This window comes from Pan troglodytes, chromosome 1 (assembly GCF_028858775.2).
Source record: "Pan troglodytes isolate AG18354 chromosome 1, NHGRI_mPanTro3-v2.0_pri, whole genome shotgun sequence".
NCBI lineage: Eukaryota > Metazoa > Chordata > Mammalia > Primates > Hominidae > Pan > Pan troglodytes.
In genome coordinates this window covers 40839035-40863740 of record NC_072398.2, presented here as the reverse complement: position 1 = coordinate 40863740, position 24706 = coordinate 40839035, and the positions used below count along the sequence as shown (strand labels likewise).

The 24706-nt window shown below is 44.0% G+C and overlaps 1 protein-coding gene across 1 annotated transcript in view; it reads right to left on the bottom strand.

Annotated features, from left to right (window-relative positions):
• PLXNA2 (plexin A2) overlaps nucleotides 1-23155 on the bottom strand; it is a 242733-nt gene extending 219578 nt beyond the window's left edge. The window contains exon 1 of the mRNA XM_016937865.4: nucleotides 23063-23155. Within this exon, the coding sequence (XP_016793354.2) occupies nucleotides 23063-23102 (40 nt within the window). The 5' untranslated portion in view covers nucleotides 23103-23155. The remainder of the gene's footprint in view (nucleotides 1-23062) is intronic.
• Nucleotides 23156-24706: the final 1551 nt, after the last annotated feature.

The following is a 24706-nucleotide window of genomic DNA, read 5'->3' as shown; positions in this document are numbered from 1 at the left end:
TAATTACCATAACATGCTCTGAGAATTTAAAAAAAAAACAAAACCTTGGGTTCATGGTTCGTATTTAGATTTGACATCCTCTGAGGCAACAGCGGTATACCTGAACCTCTAGTCTTTACATCTGCTCATTAACCTTCTCCCTTTGATCTGGGTATTCATTCATTTATTACGCAAATATTTATGAAGAGCAAATTTACTAAATTTCTTCCTTTAATGGAACTATATACAGTCCATAATTACTGTTTTGGCACATATTTTTAAAGAAAGCATGGCAATAACCCTACAGATTCTATAACCTCAGATCTATCTCTTTCTGAGGTTTCTGGTTTTCTTGTATGTTTCTGCCCTTCACTATATTCTTCCTCATTCTGTCCATCTGATATCAGGCCCACAGCCCCTTGGGACTGACCAGTCCTCTGTCAGGGCCTTGTAGTTTGTCCTCATTTCCATCTGGAAGGATAGACGTAGTGCAACACATTTGTGAGCAGGCTGTCAATATTTAACAAATATTTATCAAATGAATGAACAAATGAATGAATGGGGAAATGTTTACCTTATGCCAAATCCTCATCTTTGGAAAATCATAGCACACTCAACAGGGTTCTCCACTCACCCCAACCTACCTACCTTCCCTAGTCAAGATATTCCTGGAACCTCACCTTGAAAGTCATTTGTCACTTCTGCATTCTTGTTCCAGGCCCCAGGCCTCTTCTTTGCTTGTCAAGGAAGCAAACTAAGTAACTAGATGGGTTACTTAAGCAAGAGAATGAGAGAAGTGGGAGAGGACAGGGCACCAACATTCTGGAATGCCACAGAATGTTTCCTGTGAAGAATGAATATTTCTCCTGTGGAAGGCAGGTTTGGTTAAGATGCTGCCACCTGCATTTCCCAGGCTGGGAGCAGGCCTTGGCCCTGGAAAGCAAGCTCTTAGACTTTGGGGAGCACAGGCCCAAATGGGCAACTAGCCCATCCCTAGGGGAAGTCCTTTATGTCACAGCAGCAGCTCCAGCCCCACAAATAGATGCCAGTACAGTAGCCCCTCGGATCACAGGAGGTATTTTTGGTGCTGGAAGCCAGCCACACTTTGGCAGGCTTTCAGCATCAAGTCTGTTCCCTTTAGAGGCGGGGGGTGGCAAGCTATCAGTGTTTAGCATGGGAATGCTGCCTGAGAGTGTGTGCATGCATATATTTACGGTGCCTTGAGTCGGCTGGGAGGTGGGCTCAGGAGGATGTGTGCCTGGACCTGTGCTTGGGAGCCAAGGGGGCTCCTGCTTGCCAGTGTCAGAGGGCAATGTTTGGATGGTGCACTGGCTGTTGCCCGGTTTGTACCTGGCTCCCAAAGCTGAGACCACTGATGCCACCACCAAGTTGATTGGTCTCTGCTCTAAGATGCATGTCATCTTTCACTTGCCCTGAGCCCAGGCTTGCTACTATAGACAGGCAGGAATGTGGTCCCTTCTGTCTCCCTACCAGGTACCTCATCTTCATCCAGCAGACGCTGTCAGGCAACCCCAGCCGCAGAGCAGCCTCCCCTTACCCCCTACATTGTTAGGAACAAAGGGATTGGTCCAGACAGGCCAGACTGGAGTGTGTGGGCCAAGTCCTATGAATGGAAGAGAGAGACTGCGGGATGCCAGAGTGGTGGGTCTCAGCCCAGGCAACGGGGCCGGCAGCCCAGGACACAGGAACAGGGCACCTGCTCCGGGGTTCTCAGTACCATTCATAAAGACGTCACCCTTCCCTCCCCTCCCCTCCCCTCTCCTCCCTTCACAAATCCCACTTTCCTGTGTACTTTAAACAGTAGCAAGCCTGTTAAGGCTCCAAATCAAACAAGGCAGGATTTCGCTCCTTTCTCACTAAACCTCCCACGAGCAGAGCTTATGTCCCTGTATACCTCGTCCTCTTTCCCTAACCCTCCCTCCCCTCCTCCATCCATCTAGTGTGTTGCCCTGGGAGAAGAATATTCTCTGTGAAGCCCAGGCAACTGCAGTCCCAAACCTACTTAAATAGGTCCCTGGAACAGTTTGCAAGGCTCTGGCATTTGTAAGGTCAGAAGGCTTCAGAGGAGGGGTGGGGAAGGGGAGTGTGGACAACTGGGCTCCAGGCATGGAAGGTGAAGGCTGAGGCTCAGGACTTATTTTTTTTTTTTTGCTCTATTCCTAGCACTAAGGGTCAGGAAAAGGGCCTTCCTCTCTTATTTTTTCTAAAAGAATCCCCCCAAAGGAGAAACTAATCATTTGGTCACATAATCCCTGGGTAAATCTCTTGGTGCCTCAGTTTCCTCCTTTATAAAGTGGAATAATGTCCCTTGCATTTCATGTCTTGCAAGATGCTGACTATGAAAGAGCTTCACAAGCCAGAAAGCATTATACAAATCCATGGGAATGTTCTCTTAAAACCTGAAAGTTCCATCCGGAGGCAAACCTATTTCCCAACTGTACAACTGCAGTTCTTCTCTTGGTTGGTTTTCTAGGAAAAACAGCTGGGCTCACCAGAAATATCCCTTTGCTTATGGGGTCATTGTTGTCCATCACCTCGGGATCCCTCCTTCTCTCCTACTCTTCCACTCGAAAATGCTGCAGAGAAAAAGAGATTCTGTCCACCAACCTTCCTCTATGGAATCACAAAGCATACCCAGGCTGGAGTTGGTCCTCATTACTAAGCAGCCCACGTACACACCCACACCCTCCCAGGGAGCAAGAGAAGAGAGGGGCGGCTGAGGTGCCTTGGAGAACACGCTGTGATTACATAGAAATTAGCATGGTCCCATTCCCTGTGGGCTGAGATGTATTATGCGAATGTGCTTTTGGGGTCCACCCCTGCTCAGCAGCCCTCACTGGCCAGGAATCCCCTGCCTGTGCTGAGTCACTGACCTCCTGTCTTTGCTGCATAGCCTGGTTCAGAGGACAGTTGCTGCCAGAACTACAGTTGGGTTCTAAGGCTTTCCAAGGGCTCAATGTCTTCTGGGCAGGCCTGCCAGGGCTTTCTCGGGTGGGGATAAGACTAGACAAAATCAGCGCCATTTATTTGCTTTGAGATCAGAAATTCACAGAACTGATAGAAAGTAATCATTTTGTCCCAGCGTCTTCATTGAGACAAAACAATACCTTTTCTTCAGTTGCCCATAATTATCAAAATATAATGGTATAAGTTAAAATATATTGAATTCCTACTCTGTGCTAATCCTAATCCTCACAACTCTAATCTTACAAGGTAATTAAGTAATTATTATCACCCACTCCGTCTTTTTTTTGAGTCAGTGTCTTGCTTTGTTGCCCAGGCTGGAGTGCAGTGGTGCGATCATAGCTCACTGCAGCCTCAAACTCTTGGGCTCAACGATCCTCTTGCTTCGGTCTCCTAAAGCTCTGGGATTACAGGTGTGAGCCACCATGCCTGGTTTATCATCCCATTTTACAGATGCTGAAACTGATGATCAATAAGTCACATGATGGTCCTAAGGTCACACAGGTAGTGTGTGGTATGGCCAGAATGTAAATGCAGGCTGATCTGGCACCCATTTTCTCGAATTTTGCCCCTTTCTGATGAGGAGAAAGTGATGAAAGTGTGGGGGCCCATCAATGTGGGAGTTCAAAAGCCAGTAAGTGGGAAGCAACAGGCCTCATCCTGCTTCTTAGCATTTCCCCGGCCAAAGACCTGGAGCCCCTGCCACAGGAGAATGCCCCCAGACTCATCACGAATCAGGCAAAGCATCGCAGAGCTTTAGTTCTGCCGAGGGTCAGGAGCATCATTTTCTCTTACAAAGGAGAGCATGTTGTTGTAATTGTTTTCATTTTTTTTTAAACAATCCTACTAATGAGCTCAATTCTCCTCTATTTTATAGTGGGTGTGTGTTTAATAATGGGAATTGGCCTGTAGGAAAGAAGTTGCCAACACATGCAAATCTCTACTAGCTTCTGTCACCTCTGCCCTGTACAACACCACATATGTGGCCACGCCTGCCTTTCAGAATAATGGGATAATTGGGTGCAACGCGTGTCACCCCCACCCCTTAAAGAGAACATGCCAGTCGGTCTTTGTGGAAATCCACGGGGAGCCGGGTGAGCAAAACGCCAGTGTCTGACTTCGCCTTGATTGCATCTGTGCCCTACAAACCCCAACAGAATTGAACTCACAGCTCCTCCTAATTAGGGGAGAAAGAAAGACAAGAATGATAGCAGAAGAATTTCTTCCTGCTTCTGACTGCAAGCTCTTCAGGGACAGCCCATTAAGCCCCCAGCCTCCAACTTCTGTTTCCTGACTCATATCTGGAGTACCTAACACGGTGCCAGGTTCTCCCTGGGACTATAGCCCCGAGTGTGACAAGAGTGATGAACAGGGGCTGGTTTGAAGAGCCAGTCCCTGCTCTGGGGGCCTGTCTCCGGTATACTGTGAGGCAATGCCGAGTGGCGGCCTAGGGGGGATCTGGGAGGCCTCAAGCCAGACAGGTGAAGGCTGGTCCAGGGCCTTGCAGGGGTGGGAGGGACCTTGCCCGGGAAGGAGGCTGGGAGAGTGAAGTCCACCACTCCATGCAAAAATAAACAAACATGCTGTTTAAGCAAATCAAATATCCTGACATCCAGGTGCAAACCACAGTGCCTGCCCCATGCTATAAATTTAGGACAGGGTGTGAATTGCTAGTGTCTGAAAAGAAAAATCCAGAAGTGGCACAAGCGCTGGGCAGGCAGGGATCAACTGCATCAGCACTGACATCATGAAACAATTAATAACCACATTAACAATGTTTTCCATATTCTGAGTTTCGAATTCCTAGAAGGAAAGGCCCACGTTTAGGTTTCCCCTCTTAGTCAGTTTAATATTAAGTTCATTATGATTCCTTTTGTGAAATACTCTCTTGCCGGGGATTATGAGTGCTATATGGGACAGAAAAGAAAGATCAGCAAAAGCAGTTCTCTTTTTCCATCATTCCCTTCTGGCTTTCCTCCTCTTTCCCTCTGGGGCTGCAGCACTGATTTTCTGGAATGGCTTCTTTTGACTTAGAATCAATCAATGCTGGTAGGATGAAGGCTGCTGTCTCCATTAACAACAACAACAACAGAACTAAAAAAAAAACTCCACCTTGGGAGTCGGGAGACCTGGGTTTGATTCCTGACTCTGCACTACCTGGCAGTGTGACGTCACATAGGTCACCTTCCCTCCTCTGGCCTTGGTTTCCCCACCTGTAAAAAGCAGGAATTAGCTTTGATGCACCCTCTACTCCCCAGCACAACCGCCAGCTTGCCATGCTGCCGCCCTTCTAACTCTCTCCTTGGAGAACGGTGGAAGGATGTTGATGCCAAAAAAAAAAAAAAAAAAAAAAAAAAGGCTTCTTTTAATGCCTAAGAAACTCACTGCCTAAAAAATCAACGAGGGAGTGCAATCCAGGGACAGAACTGAGAAATAGGATTTTTGCCTTTGAATTGTCTCAAGTCAGATGATTTCTCTCTCGGCCTGTCTTTGATAAACGCTCCCATTCAGGGCTCTGGTGTTATGAATCTTTCTGAGTCATGGGTGGCTATAGCCCCTTCGATCCATTCAGCTGACAATATTTCCTGATGTTTCAAAGGCCAAGAGCATAGGACAATCCCATAGTGTCTCTTTACCTTCTCTCTTCTTCCCCCATCCCTCAAGCTCCAGCCTCCACTTTTTCCTGTGGAATTCCTACTTTGGCATTGTTGCACAAGGTCCTGATATGACAGCAAACCCAGCCTTGGCGATTGCCCAGGGTGCGGGAGCCCCAGCTCCTGGTCTCCTAGAGAAGCCGGCAGAAAGCCTTCTGTGGTCTCTCCAGGACATCACCCCCACCTGGTGGAATGACAGGGAAGTTTCCTGGCTTCAGAAAAGCAGGGCAACCTGGCAGCCGCCCCCTCCTCTGCAGTTATCAGTGTGGTTAATAATTATTACCCTGTGTTAATCACGACAGTGGAAGAGTAGCAGGCCGTTATTTCGAAATGATCGGCTCCAGTCAATGACTACTTATGACAGCAAAAGGGAAACATCAGCTCCGGGGAGCCCCCATGTAAATGGGGAGTTGAATGAAAGATCAGGAATAATGGAACGTGTATTTAGTTCCATTTTCCTCCCTAAAAGGGCCCTGTCAGAGTAATTTCCCCTTCCATGTACTACACCTCTCCATTATTTACAACATCTTCTTGGGGGAATAAAACAACGCAGAACCGCTCCTCCTCATCTCCCACTCCCTGCCTTACCCTCCCCTCTCCCCACCCCCCATCAATTGTGTCTCTTTCTGGAGTTTGGCAAACACAGCTACTTTCTCCTGCTGTGCTTTCAGTGGAGCTGAAATGACTGTGGCTCTAGTTATTTTTTTCCCTTAATCATTCTTTTTCTTTCTTTTTTGCAGGAGAACATTTTCACGAAGCACAATCACAGAAGAACAGAACGTCCTGATGTTTGGGTGAGCAGCATGCATTTCTTTTCTTTTTTTTCTTCCCCTTGAATAAAAATTACACTCCACAACCATAATATCAGAGGGCTAAAGGCCATCTTTCAAAGTTTCTCATAATCTTGCGCTACCCTCTGTGCTCAATCTTATTTCTGACAGCCCCCTCCCTACCACCCCGGGGCGTAGTGGTTCCTTGAAGATACTAAGTTCATTTCACTCCCCTGAATCTACGCTCATGTTAATCTTACAGTCTGGAATGTGGCATTCCCCTGCCTCACTTCCCACAGTCATCCAATGCCTGAACAATCTTTAGGACCTTCTCAAGGTCCATCTCTTTTAAGATGCCATGGCGCTTTCTGTTCATACAGAATTTTAAGGATTTGTACACTAGCTTCTTTTCATTGTGAACTTGTAACAGATAAGTCATTTAATAAATATATGTTGAAATATTTTCACTAGTGGTATCTGCTTTTTTAAAAGAAACTCATTTCAGAAATGAGAGAAGCAAGGATACTCAGAGAGGATAAGTGACTTGTAGATCACATGTTCAGGAAATGGCAGAGAAGTTACTGGAACCCAGGTGTTTTAATTTCAAGTCCAGCATTCTTTCTCCTCTGCTATGCTGCATTCTGACTGCAATTCCCTCTGACCTCTCCTTTTGCTAATCAGTGTGCTTAATTTGGGCACTTTGCTTTCTTTCTTTTTTTCTTTTCTTTTTTTTTTTTGAGACAGAGTCTCACGCTGTCGCCCAGGCTGGAGTGCAGTGGCGCGATCTCAGCTCACTGCCACCTCCGCCTTCCAGGTTCAAGCGATTCTCCTGCCTCAGCCTCCCGAGCAGCTGGGACCACAGGTGCCCACCACCACGCCTGGCTAATTTTTGTATTTTTAGTAGAGATGGGATTTCACCATATTGGCCAGGCTGGTCTTGAACTCCTGACCTTATGATCTGCCCACCTCAGCCTCCCAAAGTACTAGGATTACAGGTGTGAGCCATTGCACCCCACCGGGGCACTTCACCTTCATCTTTCCCACTAGATTGCAAATTCCTTAAAGGCAAGGGCTATGCCTTATGTTTCTCTTGCACCTTCCATCTGAAGTGAAAGTTTTGTATTAATTCCCTATAGCCATTGCCCATCCCAACTTTTCTTCTCTCTGTCAAGACTGGCACACCATCATGGAGTCACACTTTGGAAGATCTTTGTTCTGATGCTGGGACCCCTGTGGGCCTGGGATGGAAAACACCCATGATCTCTGTTTCTCTCTAAGGCTGACACCAGGACCCATCCAGTTCTGCTCCACTAATCTGGATCCCTCTTTCATACACAGAAGCTGACCACAGGGAATGTCAGGATGCCAAAAATCTCCTTTGGGACATTAGATATGCCTTGAATTTCACCACTACAAGTTCTACCATCAGGGAAAACCACTAACACCTCTGGCCCTGTTTAAACAAGGTACTATCTTCTCTTTCCTTTTGACTGATGAGCTCAGAAAAGACCCTATGATAAAGGAATGTGCCAAATTGCTCTGCAGTTTCTATATCTACCTCATCCCAGGACCTATGAATCACCTCTGTGCTTTTGATGAGCTTTAAAGTCCAATGAATGCTAACTTCTCTTAATGTCATAATTACATTTAACAGTTAATATTAATAATGAATGTGGTCATGTGTATAGCAAGTTGTCATTGACAAAGTTTTCGTGTACATTAGAAGCAGGTAAATATATACTAAGAAGACTGCCGGGTTCCATTGCTGTTGCTAAGTGCACAGATTTCAGAGTGGGTTTGATTCCTGGCTCCAGGGCTCATTCCACTGTGGTTTCAGCAAAGTTGCTTAACCTCTATCTAATGTCAGTCTCCTCAATGGTGAAATGGGAAAATAATGTGAACATCATAGAGTTGTTATGAGAATTAAATGAGAGGCTTGTAAACCACAGTGTCTGGCACAAGAAAAACTGCTACTTACAGGACAGTTTCTCTGTGACAGTCATTGTTCTGTCACTAACTGGTGATGTGGCTTTGGGAAATCAGACAGCCTTATTTTCCTCCTCTGGAAAGCAAGAAGCATGGCATCCTGGTATATTTTGGTTTTCAGGCCAACACATTAAAATAGGTAGTCACAGTTTTGATCCCTGCCATAGGCACTATTGTAATTTCCATATATTTGCTCATAATAGTTATTAAATCCTTGGTTCCAGTTTTGGACCTGACCTGAAACAATGCACAATGATTGCTAGAACACAACCTCTGACTCCCAATCCTAACAAAAAATGATGTATTCCTTTCCCTTACTCTGCAAATCTTAGAAAGCAGTGTAATTGTCTCTATTTTCTTTTTTCTTTTTCTTTTTTTTTTTTTTTAGATGGAGCCTCACTCTGTCGCCAGGCTGGAGTGCAGTGGCATGATCTTGGCTCACTGCAACCTCCAACTCTGTGGTTGAAGCAATTCTCCTGCCTCAGCCTCCCAAGCAGCTGGGATTACAGGCGCACGCCACCAAGCCCAGCTAATTTTTGTATTTTTAGTAGAGATGGGGTTTAACCATGTTCGCCAGGATGGTCTCGATCTCTTGACCTCGTGATCTGCCCACCTCAGCCTCCCAAAGTGCTGGGATTACAGGCATGAGCCACTGTGCCAGGCCAATTGTCTCTATTTTCAAATGTGGAAACTGAGGCTTAGGAGAGTAAGTGCTTTGTGCAAGGTGATGCAGCTGATATATGATGGATCCAGGGTTGAAACAAGACCTATTGATTCCTAGTCCCATGCACCATTCATGAAGATGCAGGGCTTCTTCTACAAGTCTCTGGATGATTTCTTGTCCTCTGTGCAGATTCCATCTTGGTTTTTGACCCTGATTTCTAGAGAAGGGGGCACTGCTGTCCACCCCTGGGAACAACAGCATTGCCTCAGAACCATCCCTCTCAGGCAATTCAGTGGAGGAGGACACAGTGACCTTGAGGCTGAGTCCACTCCGCTTTGTCTCCCCTTCTGCTCCTCCCAGACTGCCCTGGGAGATCTTGCCTTTAATGGCATTAGTGTGTGCCTTCTGCAATGCTGATTAAATTATCTAATTGTTTGGAATTGGATGGAGCTCCTGAGTCAGGAATGCCACTTGACAACCCTGGGGACTGGGGTCTGGTTTCTGCCTCAGGAGCCAGCACAAAGTGTGCAATTATTCTTCATGGGGGTAGGAGAAGGCAGCACACATGGAGAGAACCAGCACCCTTCTTGAGGAAGGGAGGGTCCGGTTGGGACTCTGCCTCAAGGGCCTACAATGGCTTTCATTCCTCTCTACTTCTCATTCACAGCCACACTTCTCTCTGACACGATAGGACAGTGTGGGGATCAGTCTAAAAAGATGTTTGTGTATAAACTCCCAAAAAAGGAACCCTCACCAATTTAGGACTATAGCTTATCATAGTTGGAAAAAACCTTCAGGCCATTTAGTCTTACCCTCAGTTTTAGTTTCTGAGGTTGCATACCAAATGACCACAAACTGGGTAACTTAAAACAATAGTTTTTGCTCTCATAGTGCCGGAGGCCAGAAGTCAGAAATCACGGTTTCAGCAGGGCCAGGCTTCTTTTGAAAGCTCTAGGGAGAAATCTTTCCTTGCCTCTTCCAGCTTCTGGTGGTTGTCCGCAATCCTTGGCATTCCTTGCCTGGAGCTGTTTCACTCCAATTGGTACCTTTGTCCTCATATGGCCATGGCCATCTTCCGTGTGCGTGTGCGTGTGTGTGTGTGTGTGTTCACATGGTCTTCTCATAAAGACACCGGTCATTGGATTTAGGGCTCACTCAAATCCAGTATAACCTCATCTTAACTTGGTTATGTCTGCAAAGACCCTATTTCCAAATAAAGTCACATGCAGGGGTACCAGGAGTTAGATTTGAACATATGTAACTTTTCGGAGAACACGATTCAACTCCACTCCACCCTCTGTAAGAATATCTTCTACATCAACTCAGCAAGTCGTCATTCTTTATTTCCTTGGATCCATCCGATAATAGGACATTCACCACCTTATAACTTTTAAAGGGTCTAGAATATATTACCAATAACCTTGAATACTGTCATAGTTTTACCGTCCTCTTAGCAAGAAGATTCTTAAATTCTAGACTAAGTTTTTCTTATGAACCTTCATCCAGTGAAAGCAATGATTTCTCCAAAAGCCTTGGGCAAAAGGCTTTTTTCTACCACTGACCTCTTTTCTGATGGCAATACAGTGAGCAGCTGGGAGGCTCCTGTTCCCCATTGCAGTTTTGTGTGCATCCCAGTGAGAGAAAGAGACCCAGCATTATCACAATAAAATACTTATGATTAGCATCCCTATAGGACTCTTTGCCTTCAAAGCCTTTCAGTCCCCTTCTTTGGCCACATTCAAGCATGTTTGCCCACCCCCTTGGGTTTCCTTCCTCCCTCATAACCTTGGCCTTCTGACCTGAATAGATTTTTGCCCTGCTTCACACTGTGGAAGCCAGGGAGACCAGAGTGAGCCCCAGAGAGTGCACTGAGACAGGCAATTTTGTGTGTGTGTGTGTGCGCACACACATGTGTGTGTGTTTGTGTGTGCACGCACATGTGTGTGTGCATGCACACGCGTGCACAGTGCCTATGATTAAAAGGGTCTGTTGGGTTTAATGGATGCATTTGATTACCATGATGACTCCCTCCCTGGAGCTTTCCAAAACAGCCAGATGTACCAGGAGGACCACCTCCAGTTTTTGCCTTTGGTTCAAACTGTGGGCAGGGGCACAGGGAATGGTGAGGATTATGTGGACCTGCACAATGGAAGAAAAACTTAAGCCTTATTTCCATAGAACCCAACTGCCATCTCTTTCCACCAGGACACCAATTAAAGGATCTCTAGCCTATCGAGTCCTGGGGATAAAAGTGAAAAGAGTGAAAAGGCAGACTTGGAGGAAGCCAACAGTGCTGCTACTCCTGGGGATCCCCTGCCCCCAGCCTTCCCATCCACCCAGTGCCTCCTTTCACTGCTAGATGGATGATCAAGAAAAATCAAATGAGAGAGCTCATTTAAAGTTGTTGTTGTAGGAGGAGATAATCTTTTCTTAGCCCACTCCCTGCTCTCTTTTCAACTTGCACTGGGTGTAATGTCCTGGACCCAGGTCTGGGGATGGCCATTGCCACTAAAGCTTAGGCAAGCGGAGTTGAGTCTGATTCTTGCCGTCTACATAGCTGCAGAGATGTGATATTAGGCTGTTTGGCTGCGATTAGATGCCAGCAACTCTAACTTGGCTTCATTCTTACCACAAGGCTTCAGTGCACTGACTATCAGCTCTGATGACATGAGAATAGGTGAGACTGTCACTGCTGCAGCACAGGAAGTGAAAAGCCTGATTGGTCAGGGAGGCAGGTGACTTTGAGTCTAGTCCTTTAACTGCTGCCTTTAACTATCTTTCTGAGTCAGGCCACACTTTTCTCACCTTAGGGATTCAGGAAAATCCCCAAGTTTCCTTCTGGCTCTAAAGTCCTGCCTGTGGATGGAGAAAGTGCCCTTAGAGAGATCGGAAGATTGGTGTCATCTCTGCTCCAGGGTGATCTTAGGATTGGGAAAGGGAAGCAGCTGCTTTTCTAATGGTGGACAGCACTCCAGACCAGAGGGTCACAAAGCTGGGTTCATCCCAAGTATTGACCAACTGTTTGACCTTGAAAATGTAGTTAACCTTTATATGCGACCAATTCTCTTTCAAAAGCAGAAACCACACCCTCCACAGTTCTTAAGCTTTCTCTGAAGAAAACCATCAGGATAAATAAAGTGATAAGCTAAATTTTCCTTTGGACTGTGCTAGCAATATTGCACCATCTCAAGCAGCAGAGGGGAGAATCTATTTAGAAACATCCACTGAAAGCACCTGTGCTCTATCAGTACATTTATGCTGAGTGGCTATGATTTTGATCAATGGTGCTCAAACTGGCTGCATAATAGAAGCATGCTTTATCATTTAATTTGGATTCTTGTTGATCACTTTTGAAGATTTACTGAGTTTTGGGTATAATTTGGCAACCTGTACTTTTAACAAATCTGAAAAAGCTGTAAAGGTAATTTGGATGCTTATCCAGGGCTGAGAGACACTGATTTATGCATTTAATTTAACAAATTTTCATTGAGGCTGTGGCTGTGTGGAATGTAAAGCTGTGTAAGGGTTGGTCTGGTCTCGGCTTTCTAGGAAATCCTAGTAATTTTTGCTACCAAAGGAGGCAGGCATGAATGCAATGAATTGTAATTGGGTAAAACTCAGGCACCAATAACTACAACAGAGGAGTGAACAATCAGAATGGAGGGTAACTATGAACAATTAGTGTGTCCATTCCAGTATATTGTCAGGCAGGGTACACCTCTGGCTGTAATCAGTTTGATGAGTACTCCATTCATGGTGGTGATGCCTCAGAGGAGCAACACTGGAACTGAGCCTCGAAGAATCAGAAGGATACAAATATATCTCTGAATTTGCTTAGAGTAACGTGTGGAAGAATACACTATTGAAGGATAAATCATAAAAATAACAAATTTACCCACAGAAAGAGAGAAGGAATAGAGACCAGGATAGAGATTCGACTTTAAATATGCCATGGTTTTATGGATTTGCTTTTGAAGCTATGCAAATATTTTTACATCATTTTGTAACAAAAGACAAAAAAGCAATTCCTAAAATTTTATAAAGTAAAATGAAAGCAAAAAGAAAGTACTTAAATGTATTTCCAGTTACAGCGTAATCATACCAGGGAAGTATTTCAAGTACTGTAAAAAAATAAGTATTTTTTTATGTCCTTAGTGGGGTATACCCTAAGAGCAACAACAACAACAACAAAAAAAACAAAAAAAAAATCTTAAGCTATTCTTAGTAATCATATTGTTGGTGGTAGTGAAGTGATAGTGTCTGTGAAGTATGTTAGGTATGTATATTGTTTTATGTGTATGTGTTATATATGAGTAATCATATGATTGTCATAGAGAACGAGGATTTTTTTCTTTTTCTTTTTCTTTTTCTTTTTTTTTTTTTGAGATGGAGCCTTGCTCTGTCACCAGGCTGGAGTGCAGTGGCACAATCTTGGCTCACTGCAACCACCAACTCTGTGGCTCAAGCGATTCTCCTGCCTCAGCCTCCCAAGTAGCTGGGATTACAGTCATGCGCCACCATGCCCACCTGATTTTGTATTTTTAGTAGAGACAGGGTTTCTCCATGTTGTCCAGGCTGGTCTCGAACTCCCAACCTCAGGTGATCTGCCTGCCTCAGCCTCCCAAAGTTCTGGGATTACAGGCATGAGCCACCACACCCGGCCGGGATTTTTTCTTATGGGAGAAAGATACAGATGTGAGATTGACAAAGTGAAGAAAAACCTGTGGTTCTGTATTCGGGCTGGAAGTATCGTTATGAACTTGAGCTCTATATTATTTTTAAAAAATTTGTGTTTACTGGCTCTATCTACCAAAAAGAACAAAAATAATGAACAACCCAGTAGTACTGAACACCTCTAGCTCTCAGACTGTGTTTTCTAAATACCATTTTCTCTTAAAAGGAACCAGAGTTTCTTGAAGAAATGTCTGAGTCCAGATTCATGGAAGGAAATATACAAGTCTGGAAAGTCTTGTTATACCAGAAAACAGAGTAAGTATCAAACACTACTGTCATGTCAAAAGAACTCAGGAATGTACTTGAATAGATTCTTACTGATCAAACATGAAATACTTTGAGCATAAGAAAGGATAATAACTGCAAAGGATTGAAATTCACAACAAATATGTTTACTTTTTGAGTTTATAATGATACTTGTATTAGTCATTGAAAAAACTTTCATTATTTTAAAAACTAAGTAAAAGGAGAAAAAATCAAGCATTTATTTTGATTCTCTCATATGATCTATATCTTGGGATGATCAAGTAGATGAGGGGAAGTTGCTCTTTATAAAAATATTTCAACTAACAAACAAATAAGGAATAAAGCAATTAAAATGTGACAGTTTTGCAACCTCCCTAATTAGGGTTGCCAGATATAGCAAATAAAAACATTAGGACCCTTGCTTAAATATGAATTTCAGATAAACAACACATAATTGCTTAGTATATGTCTCATGAAATATTCGGGATATAACAGAGGACTTTAAAAAGTTCATGGAAAATGGAATTAAATATAAAAATAAAAAATAGAAACTTTATTTCTCAACATAAGCCTTGTCAAGTTTAATACACTTTTGTTGGTGATGATACCAGCCATTTAGTCCATCCCTAAAGAACTGAGGGTCCTGGAAATTTAACCATGTCAATGCAGTCTTTTTACATTATTAACTAAAGAAAACAGGTGCCATTTAAAGATCTTTTTAACATTAGGAAACAAAAGGAAGTCAGAAGGAGACAAATCAGGACTATAAGGTGGATATGTAATGATTTCCCATCAAAACTCTCACAAAGCTGCCTTTGTTTGATGAGAGGAAGGAGCAGGTATATTGTGGTTGAGAAGGACTTGCTGGTGAAGCTTTCCTGTGTGTTTTTCTGCTAAAGCTTTGTCTAACTTTCTCAAAACACTCTCATAACAAGCAGATGCAATTGTTCTTTGGCCCTCTAGAAAGCCAACACACAAAATGTCTTGATCATCTCAAAAAACTGTTGCTATGAACTTTGCTCTTGACCAGTCCACCTTTGCTTTGACTGGACCACTTCCCCCTCTTGGTAGCCATTGTTTAGAGTGTGCTTTGTCTTCAGGATTGTGCTGGTAAAGCCATGTTTTATCTATAGTTAAGACTCTTCAAAGAAATGCTTTGAAGAAACGAGGGGGATCAAGATCCACTGAGCTTTACAATTTCCATTGAAAACTCTGCACTTGTTTGCAGCTAATCTGGGTGCAACGATTTTGACACCCATCAATGGTCAGTTTGCTCAACTTTAATTTTTTGGTTAGAATTGTGTAAGCTGAACCAATTGAGGTATCCGTAGTGCTGACTATTGTTTGTGCTGTTAATCATTGGTCCTCTTCAATTAGGGCATGAACAAGATTAATTTTATCCTCAAAAATTTATGTGGATAGTCTGCTGCTGTAGGTTTCAAATTGAAAATTGTCCCATCCCTTCTTAAGACGAGTTATCCATTTGTAAGCTACTGGTTTCTTTGGGGCATTGTCACCATAAAGATTTCATAAAACAGCAATGATTTCACCATTCTTTCAAGCTTCCCCATAAATTTGATGGTTCTTGCCTCAATTTTAGCAGAATTCATGTTGCTCTGATAGGAGCTCTTTTCACACTGATGTCTTATCTTTCTTGGTGCATCAAACTAGATTCTGTTCAGACATGTTGTAATAGATTAGAATGAGTGTTTTGGTGCAAAAGGTTTTTGAAATCCTTGCATTGTTTTTTTGTAATACACGTTTTCCATGAGTTTTTGAAGGCCCCCATACTTATTCTAAATGATCATTCATTGTTTATCTGAAATTCAAATGCAACTGGATATTCTATATTTTGTTTGGCAACCCAACAATGAATTTATAAATCTAGGCAATGATCATTGATATTGTGTGGCATCACATACATGCACATACAAAAGAAATGACCAGACCTTATGACCCTCCTGATAGAAATACCATGACCCATGAAGTAGCCTTATCAAATTATTGAGCTTGAATCAATCAAGCTGGCAGATCTAACTACAAGTTTACAGGAAATACAAGGGGATAGAGGGACACATTAAATGATGTGCAATCAGGAAAATATAGGCTGTTGAAACTCTATACAAAAAATGACCTAATTTTATAAATAGAATGAGAGAGAGAGAGAGAGAGAGATAAAACAATCATTGATATTTAGTATTATATAATTATTTTCATATTTTTGATGAGTGTGGTATTGCTATTGTGGTTACTATTTTTTAAAGAATCTGTTTCTTGAGATACTTGTTGAAATACTGAAAGTTTAAATATGATTTGCTTCAAAACAATCAGAAGTGTGGGTAATGTGGATGGGGTGTAGCCAAAGCAAGAATGACCACACACTAATCATTGTTGAAGCTAAGTGAGGCATTCATTATACTATTTTGATATGTGAGAAATCAGTATGTTATTTTTGCTTTTGTATATATTTAAAATTATATATAGTATTTTTTAAACAAAATTAAGGAAGATCTCAGTTGATTAAGTAGGATAGACATTCCAAGCACTATTCTAGGTGCTTTATTTATATTATCTCATTTTAATCTCATAGATACCAAATGAAGTAGGTATTACAACATTACTCCTATTTCACATATGAAGAACCAAGTCACAGACAAATCAAGTAACTTGCCTAAGGTCATCTAGGAGTAAATGGTGAAGCTAGAGTTTGAACCCAAGAAGTCTAACTTCATACAGTCTAAGTCCATAATCTTAACCACAACACTCATCCTCTGAACTGGCAAAGTTGGTTTATCTGCTTTGATATTTGTGGCTGCTACTTGGGGTCATCTGGCCCTGTGCAGTCCTGCTTCTCATGTGGTGCACTTGGTAGTGATGGTCTTGTCATTGGCAGTATGCTCTGTTTTGTAGGCATTCTAGCATGAGATGGGTGATATGACTAAATAGGCTTTAAGGTCATGTCTAATTATGCGATTCTATGATTCTAAGTAGGTTTTCTCCCCCACAAAAGTGAGTGTCCTGAGAGTGTGGTGTGGCAAAACTTTACCTCGAGGATATATAAAGGCAACTAGGGGAGATATCAGTAACCCAGGATGAGGCAGCACAGGGAGCCTTGAGCTCTGCAGATTGGCAGACAAGTCACAGGGCCTGCCATTCCTCAAGAAAGGCTGTCTTCTTCCTTACCAAGCCTCTGCCCTGCAAAAGGCTGCACATAGAGTGGATACCTCCATTTTCCAGGTCACAAACTTGGTTTGGATATTTGCAAAATGTTTTCATCAGCTTCTCAATATAAACATGATTATCTTTACAAAGACCCACTCCACTCCCCCAGGAGGTAGACAGTGCCTGGAAATGCCTTGTTTTCTAACACTGCAGCTCTTCCAAGCTGGACCAAACCTTCCCCAAACTGCAATCTTTCCAAGAACTGAAACGCGAATGCCTCTCCTTGAAGAATGCAACTGAAGTTCTCTACATGCCAGCTCTTCCCTTTCATTCTAACATCTCCTGTTCTTTTGCTACACACATCTCTTTGAGTAGAAGCAACTTGAGGTCACATCCAGAGGAATTTTGCAGGTGGCTTTAAAGGCCAACATAGCAGGCTCTGAAGTTGTAACAGGTGCATTGGTTTTTATCAGTTTATTGGAAGGAAAGATGGGTCCATGTGCAAGGCTACTTTTTTCAGATTGGGGACAATCTCATAGGTTGGCAGACACATATGTATTATTTTTCATAACTCAAAACTATCTATGGAACTGCCAAGAGTCAATTCCAACTCTCTGTTTGGATAAGATAGAGGTTTCAAAGGAAAGTTTTCCTTGGCAAAGTGTATGTCTTGGCGCTAACAGTCCTATGATGAAAATACCCAAGACCAAAGGCAATACAGGGCTGCTTTCAATTACTGGGGTTGAGCTCATTGGGAATAGGTCTCATGATATTCTTTGGATTAGGAGCAGACACTGTTTCTATTGGCAACCAGGGGGAAAAAGAAAGAGATCATTTCTCTGCTATTTGGTGGACTTTTCCAATTATGGAAAGGTAATTCAAATCTTTGGTGACTTTGGAAATCTTCCCACTGGAAAATTCCTATTGATTTTTGGTGTTTGCCTTATTCTGGAGCACTGAGAATATGCTGGAGTGAGCAGAGTCTAAATTGTCCAGGGGCTTGATAAGAATTCTCAGGCAGTGGGACTGGCAGAAGTGCAGCTTGGGACTTACCCAAACGCCTCAGAAGCAGGCTCTGGCTTTTCATGTGAATTGAACTCATTACTAACAAAAGAAGAGCATCCCAGGATGCTGGCAGAGAGCAAATCAGAAACATCTTCAAGGCCAAGAACCTAGAGAAACTTAAGTAAAGTCAATAGAAAATGAACTCAGTAGGAGAGGGTGGGGAAGAATGATATTTCTCTTTTTGGATTGCAAGCCAATAACTTTTTTTTTTTTTCACTTTGCTGACGATCCTCAGTCACTAATAAGGAAGCCGATGCGCTCTGTCCAGACAACTCATTTCATGAAGGTCAAAGAGGGTAGGCCTTGTCCTTTGATCCTTGACACTACTCTGCAGTCTCTTTTGAACTTCACACTTGCTGAGAAATTTAGGTGGAGATGAAATGAGAAAACTTTGACTAAAATAAGCAGTGCCCATTTTTAAAATTTTTATTTTTTTGTCTTAATTTTCAAACAGCTGCATTTGGCTTAGCAGCTGCATGTGGCCCTGCACCCACCCAGGCCCCTATCTCCTTCAAAAAGCCGTGAGCCTTCCATGCTGGTCTAGACCCATGGCTCTCCTAATTACCATCTGTCTGATTCTGGGCAAGCCTCAGTCATCTCAGCTGCAGAGAAGACATGCAGTACATCAGTGCTTTGGAATTCCTTTTCCCAGTGACTGAAAATATACTGAATGAATGAATGGCGATTTTGAATACAACCTAAGATACACCTTTGGTAAACCCAGTGCATACTAAAAACACAATCCCTTCCCTTCCCTTCCCTTCCCTTCCCTTCCTCCCTCCCTCCCTCTCTCTTTCTCTGTCTTTCTTTCTCTCTCTCTCTTTCTTTCTTTCTTTTTTTTTTTGACAGTCTCGCTCTGTTGTCCAGGCTGGAAAGCAGAGGCCTGATTTCGGCTCACTGCAACCTCCATCTCCTGGGTTCAGCAATTCTCCTGTCTCAGCCACCTGAGTAGCTGGGATTATAGGCATGCACCATGATGCCTGGTTAATTTTTGTATTTTTAGTAGAGACAGAATTTCACCATGCTGGCCAGGCTGGTCTCGAACTACTGATCTTAAGTGATCTACCCACCTCAGCCTCCCAAAGTGCTGGGATTACAGGCGGGAGCCACTGCACCCAGCCAGAACACAATTTCCTTGGTCCCTTTGCAAATTGGAAATGTCCAGGTGAGCTGTTCTCCTGATCACTTCCACCTGAGCCATGAATGGCTTGGCTGTCAGTTGTATCAGAGTTCCCAGCCCTGTCCTTGGAGCAGTAGCCATGTAATCAATATTCCCAATGACAGTCTCATCACAGCCTCTGCCATCTCGATGAGAAAATATAAGGGGCCTTCTGTCTGCCCTTCTCCAGAGACTAGAGGTCCACATACTAGGCTTCCATGCAAAGAATCACCAATGCAGAGTTGCTGGGATCCATCTCTCCATGACAGTCCCACCCATGGCATTCCCTCCTCTCCCACCTTTCCCAGCCATCCTCAAGCTTTCTGCAGTGGGAGTGGAAAGTGTCTGGAAGGGATCAAGCACTGGCAGAGCTGAGCAACTTCAAATTTAATTTCCTGGAAGGACAAGAGCAACGGCAGTGTGCAGTGACAGAGTACCTCGCCAACCACCCCCACCATGGAGAAGGGGCTCTGAAAGCTACGGTCTGCTTGATGCAGATGGGAGGATGTGGGGGCAGCAGTCAGGCTCCCCTGAATGTAATATGAAGATCCCACCCAGCCCGATGACAATGTCCACTCCTTCTTCCCCATCTTCTCTCAACCTGGACAAGGGCTCTGAACCAAAGTCACCTTCCCTGCCTCCTCACCCTTCGCCTTTCTATGTTTCCCTAGGTTCCTCTTGGAACATGCTTGATTGGGACTTGCTCACTCCAAACTGGGGACTTAGCAAGGTTGATTTCTACATTTAGAATATCCTGCCAATATTTCCTTCCCCTCTTCTAAACTCTTGCTCTATTTCATCTCCTTCTGGAGCTCAGATCACTCGTTAACATTTGCATCCATATTAGGGCTCAATTTATCTTAGCTTCACAAAAAGCCAGAGCCAGAGGTGGCCTTAATAGACTACCCAACTGCCTTATGTTCCTTTGGGGAAACTGAGGCCCAGGGTAAGGAAAGAACTTGTACAACTCATGCATTGAGGGAGGGGTAGATCCCTAGTTACAACACAGGGCTGACCTCTCCGAGTCCAGAACCCTTCCCTCTGTGTTGATTTGTCTTGCTTCTCCTTTTCAAACATCTGACCCATGTTTTCTATTAATTTCTAAACTATCTAAGGGCAGTGACCTCTTCTTCTCCTTTTAGAGCTTCATGGTGCCTGCCAAAGCTAATACCTTATACTTTCAGCACATTATATACTTTTAGAAGTTATTTACATTATTGCATTTTTTCCTCATAAGATTACTTTCCAGCAGCAGCAGCAGCAGCAGCAGCAGCAGCAGCAGCAGCAGCAGCAGCAGCAGCGATGTAATTGACCCCCATTTACAGATGATGCAGCTTTAAGGCAGAGAATTCCATGGCTGGCCCAAGGATAGCTAGACATGTGGACTTATGTGGGAAAACAGAAGGCCCTGGCACAAAATCACAATGCAGACAGTGAAACTGATTGTTACCTAACAAGACCTGAAGCCAACGGAACTCTGATGCTCAGAGAAGATGATGGGGTGCTCATGGATTAGCGCACGGTCCGATATTTCCCTGTGGTTCTCCGCTCACTGGATGCCTGATTCTCTTGTACTGTGCTTTAAAAACAGCAATGTTCAGAGTCACAGTGGAGTCAGGAAGAGGGAGCTTGCCATTAGTCCTGATTATTTAAGCAAACTCCCGTTCTTTCCTCCCGCATCCTGCTCTCAAACCTCCAATGTGCTGTGTGCAGATGTGCTATGGGTTCCTAGGAGAATGCTGTGATACAGACAGCGGGACTGGTCTCCTCTTGCCCCTGCCCATCCCATTTGTGCTGGGGGAAATGTAGTCACATCATTTGCATTTATCAGGAGAATATGCCTCCTTGTCTGTAGCCTTTAGTCTGACTGAATTGCTTTTCTGCTTCATGAGACACACAGCGCGGCAGCCCAGTGCTCCTTTCTCCTCCTCACTTCACCGGCGTCGGGCCGTAACCCACTTTGCTCTCCAGCGCATTTATCATATTGATCGTATAAGAAATAGATCATAAGCAGAATGAAATTACCGAATGCAATGATCTGGGGCATCCTATGGACCAGATCAATCTTGGGGCAGCCAGGAAAAAAAGTCCCTTGCTGTGACGTTTTCCAAAGTTGATTTTCATTGCAAATAGAAATTTCCATCAGCTGAGGCACCCTGGAGGGAAAAGTCTGCTGTGCTGACAAGGGGTGTGTGTGTGTGTGTGTGTGTGTGTGTGTGTGTGTGGTCTGAGAAAATGAGGAGGTGGGAGGGAGGGAGAAAGAGGGAGAGAGAGAGGGAAAATGGGAGCTTGAGAAAATTCATTCATTAGAAAGAAGACTTCCTTAGCTAGATCTCATTTGCAATGGATGTTTGAGGCTCTAGCTGTAATAAAACCCATTTTTTCTTGCCTATCTCAGATTCTCTAAATTGTTCTTGTATTGTGTGTGTGTGTGTGTGTGTTTGTATGGAAAAAATGGAAAAAGGTAAGACTCTCACTTGTTTAGAAGAGCCCTCAAGGACCCTTTTGAATCTGTGTGAACTCCTGGGCTGACAGCCACCTGTCTTTTCACGCTGGACCTGGTCTGGGAATGTGCAGTGTTGGTAGGAGGCTGGAGTTTTAACAACATAGTTGGTACAGGACAGTGTGGAATTTATTTATAGACTGTTCCTTGAAAACATAAGCTTAAAGCCCCTCCTCTCCTAAACCTGAGGCTCCAGACATGACCTCTGCCATCGTAAGAATATTCTCCCTGTCTGGAGACAAGGCTGGTGGGTTCAGCTGAGACTGGAAACCCAAGTGAACAAGGTCTCTGGCAGCCTGCCACCACCTCAGACTGAGGCAGAAACCCACAGTGGGAATGCGGTCCGAGGCCCCCATCGCCCCCTTCCCACTGTGAAATCCATCCCCAGACACTGAGACTCAGTGTTATTGGCTTTGGCAACATTCATCATGCCAATAAACTCATTGAAATTGAAGAAACCAGAATGGGGACGGAGATCAGGGAATAGAAGGGGGTGAGGAGGGAGAAGGGAGGGAAGTGTGCAAAGGACAGCAGGGAACAGGAGCTGCCCTCAGATTCTCCGGTGAGCTGGAAGTGAGAGACGTGATGGATGCCAAATAGCTGAATTCATGGAGGAGAGAAGGCACAGGCATGAACAGACCTCCTCCCAATCCTCCAAAGCTGTCTCTGCCTGCTCCCTGTCACCACTGAAGCATCTGTGCTCACGGAAATATCTCTGGAAACCTTCCTGTAGAGCAAATGGCCAAGGAAACACACATGTGCGCACGCACACACACACACACACACACACACAACCGTCAGTGAGACAATGAGAAATAAAACACCACGAAATATATCTGCCAGGACTATGGGGAAATATACCAGCCACTCATCTGAAGCCAGAGGAGAACCAGGCTGGGTTGAGGAGCTGAGCAGTTTCCTGCTAGCACTACCCTGTCCCCATCCCAGCCCTACTCCGGTGCTACATTCTGCCCTGGTATATGCTCCTAGATGTGCAGAGTTTTCTAGAGTTAGAAATGCTACTCAGAATTCATCCAGGATAGCTCTGTATTGTTTTCCCTGGATAGAGGACTGCCTCTCCTAATCCTGAAGACCCCCAGAAGTGGTGAAAGCCATGTTTCACAGCCCTCACCGTCAGGAAAGTCCCCTCATTACCTGATATTGTAGCCTTGGCTGTTTCCCTTGTCTCTGTCATGATTGGACACAACTGTGCAGGGAAACATCAGAGCCCCGAAAGCCAAGCATTTGAAAACGGAAAACTACCAGGCTGCTCTCTGGACAAAACAGCTCCTCCTTCCATAAACTCTTCTTCAGTTTGTCTATTTCTAGCTGTTATTCTTGCATAGCTGAAGACTGTCTTTACTTCTTAGCAGTCCTGTTGCATTCATTCTTCTGTCTTCCTGTCCCTTGCTAGAGATGTGCCTGTGTGGTCAGTGGAGAGCTGGCTTGTCATCTTAGCTGCTGTATTTCCTCACCTACCGTCCTTTCCATCTTATCCATCAAATATGCAAAAAATTTTCAGAGTTTCCTCTAGGCAAGGAGAGGCAAAAGGATAATTGAGGAAAACTGAGGCTGATTTGAAGTCTGCAAAAAGGGAAGGAAGGATAAAGAGCTCAGATAGAGAGGCAGCATCAGTAATCCAGGAATGTAGAATGAAATTTCAAAGACGTCCTTGGCTTTTTGAAAGCTGAGTTTCGTTCAGTTGTCTCAGACTTTTAAAAGAAGGAGCTAAAATAAGAATGATCATTTGAATTTAGGAAAGACTTTCTTACTTTCCAAAGAGAATTTATTTCATAATCACAGATTATTCTGTTGATGTCCAATCAATCATCTAATCTATGTTGCTAATTGTCACAAGGCTGATCAAAAGCGTGGCTGTCTCAGTGCAACGCCATCCTGGCTACTGGCAAGCATGGAAAAGTCATGTCCTTTCGGCTGAGAGTAGGTTCCTGGATATATGTTTGCAAATTACAGCAAGTTGCTGAGGGAGGGAGCATTCCATGTAGGGACTTGTGGGGGGAGTTGGAGAACATATGTCATGTGTAGGAAGAGAACTGTAGTGTCTGCAGGGCTTCAGACAGCTGAGAAAAACTATGTGGATTCAGAGACTGACAGCAAGAAAGGAATGAAGATGGGATACAGGAATGTTCTCCCAGTGACTCCATGGGAACCTTTTTTATCAGCCAGGGGTTAATTTGAGACAAAAGGCTGGTGCTGTGAGCATGGGATTCCTGCCCTGTCCTGAGCCTGATGGATCCATTCCCTTAATGAAATGCACACAGTTTATTTTACCAACTCTAATTACTTGAAGAATGTGTATCAGGTTTCTTTATCCTTCCTGAATCCCCGCCAACCCCACAAGCCTTACGTGCACTGAGGCTAATGGAGCTTTTATTCCAATGAGTTGAGAGCCAACCCACCTTTGTGGAGAGAGGAATATTAAAAAGAAGGAGGAGGAGAAGAAGAAAGAAATGCTTAATGTTTGTCTGGTGGATGAAAAATTTCACAAGATAAATTAAAGTGTTTTCTGGCTGAATGGAGAAACGGGGGGCAGGATGGTAGAGATAATTTTTCCAGGACTCAAAATGATTTATCTTATCTCTGTGTTCTTTAGACAAGAGGTTCCATTTATTTAGTCATTTATTTTATTAGTTTTCTGAAGATACCCCCTATTCTTCCCCCACGTCCAACACAAAGACATAGCACTTGGCACAAGGAGCATGGGGCTGGGAGACAAGACTGGGATCCCTGGATCCAGGCTGTCATTCATTCAGCCCCATGCCAGGCACCAGGCCCTGT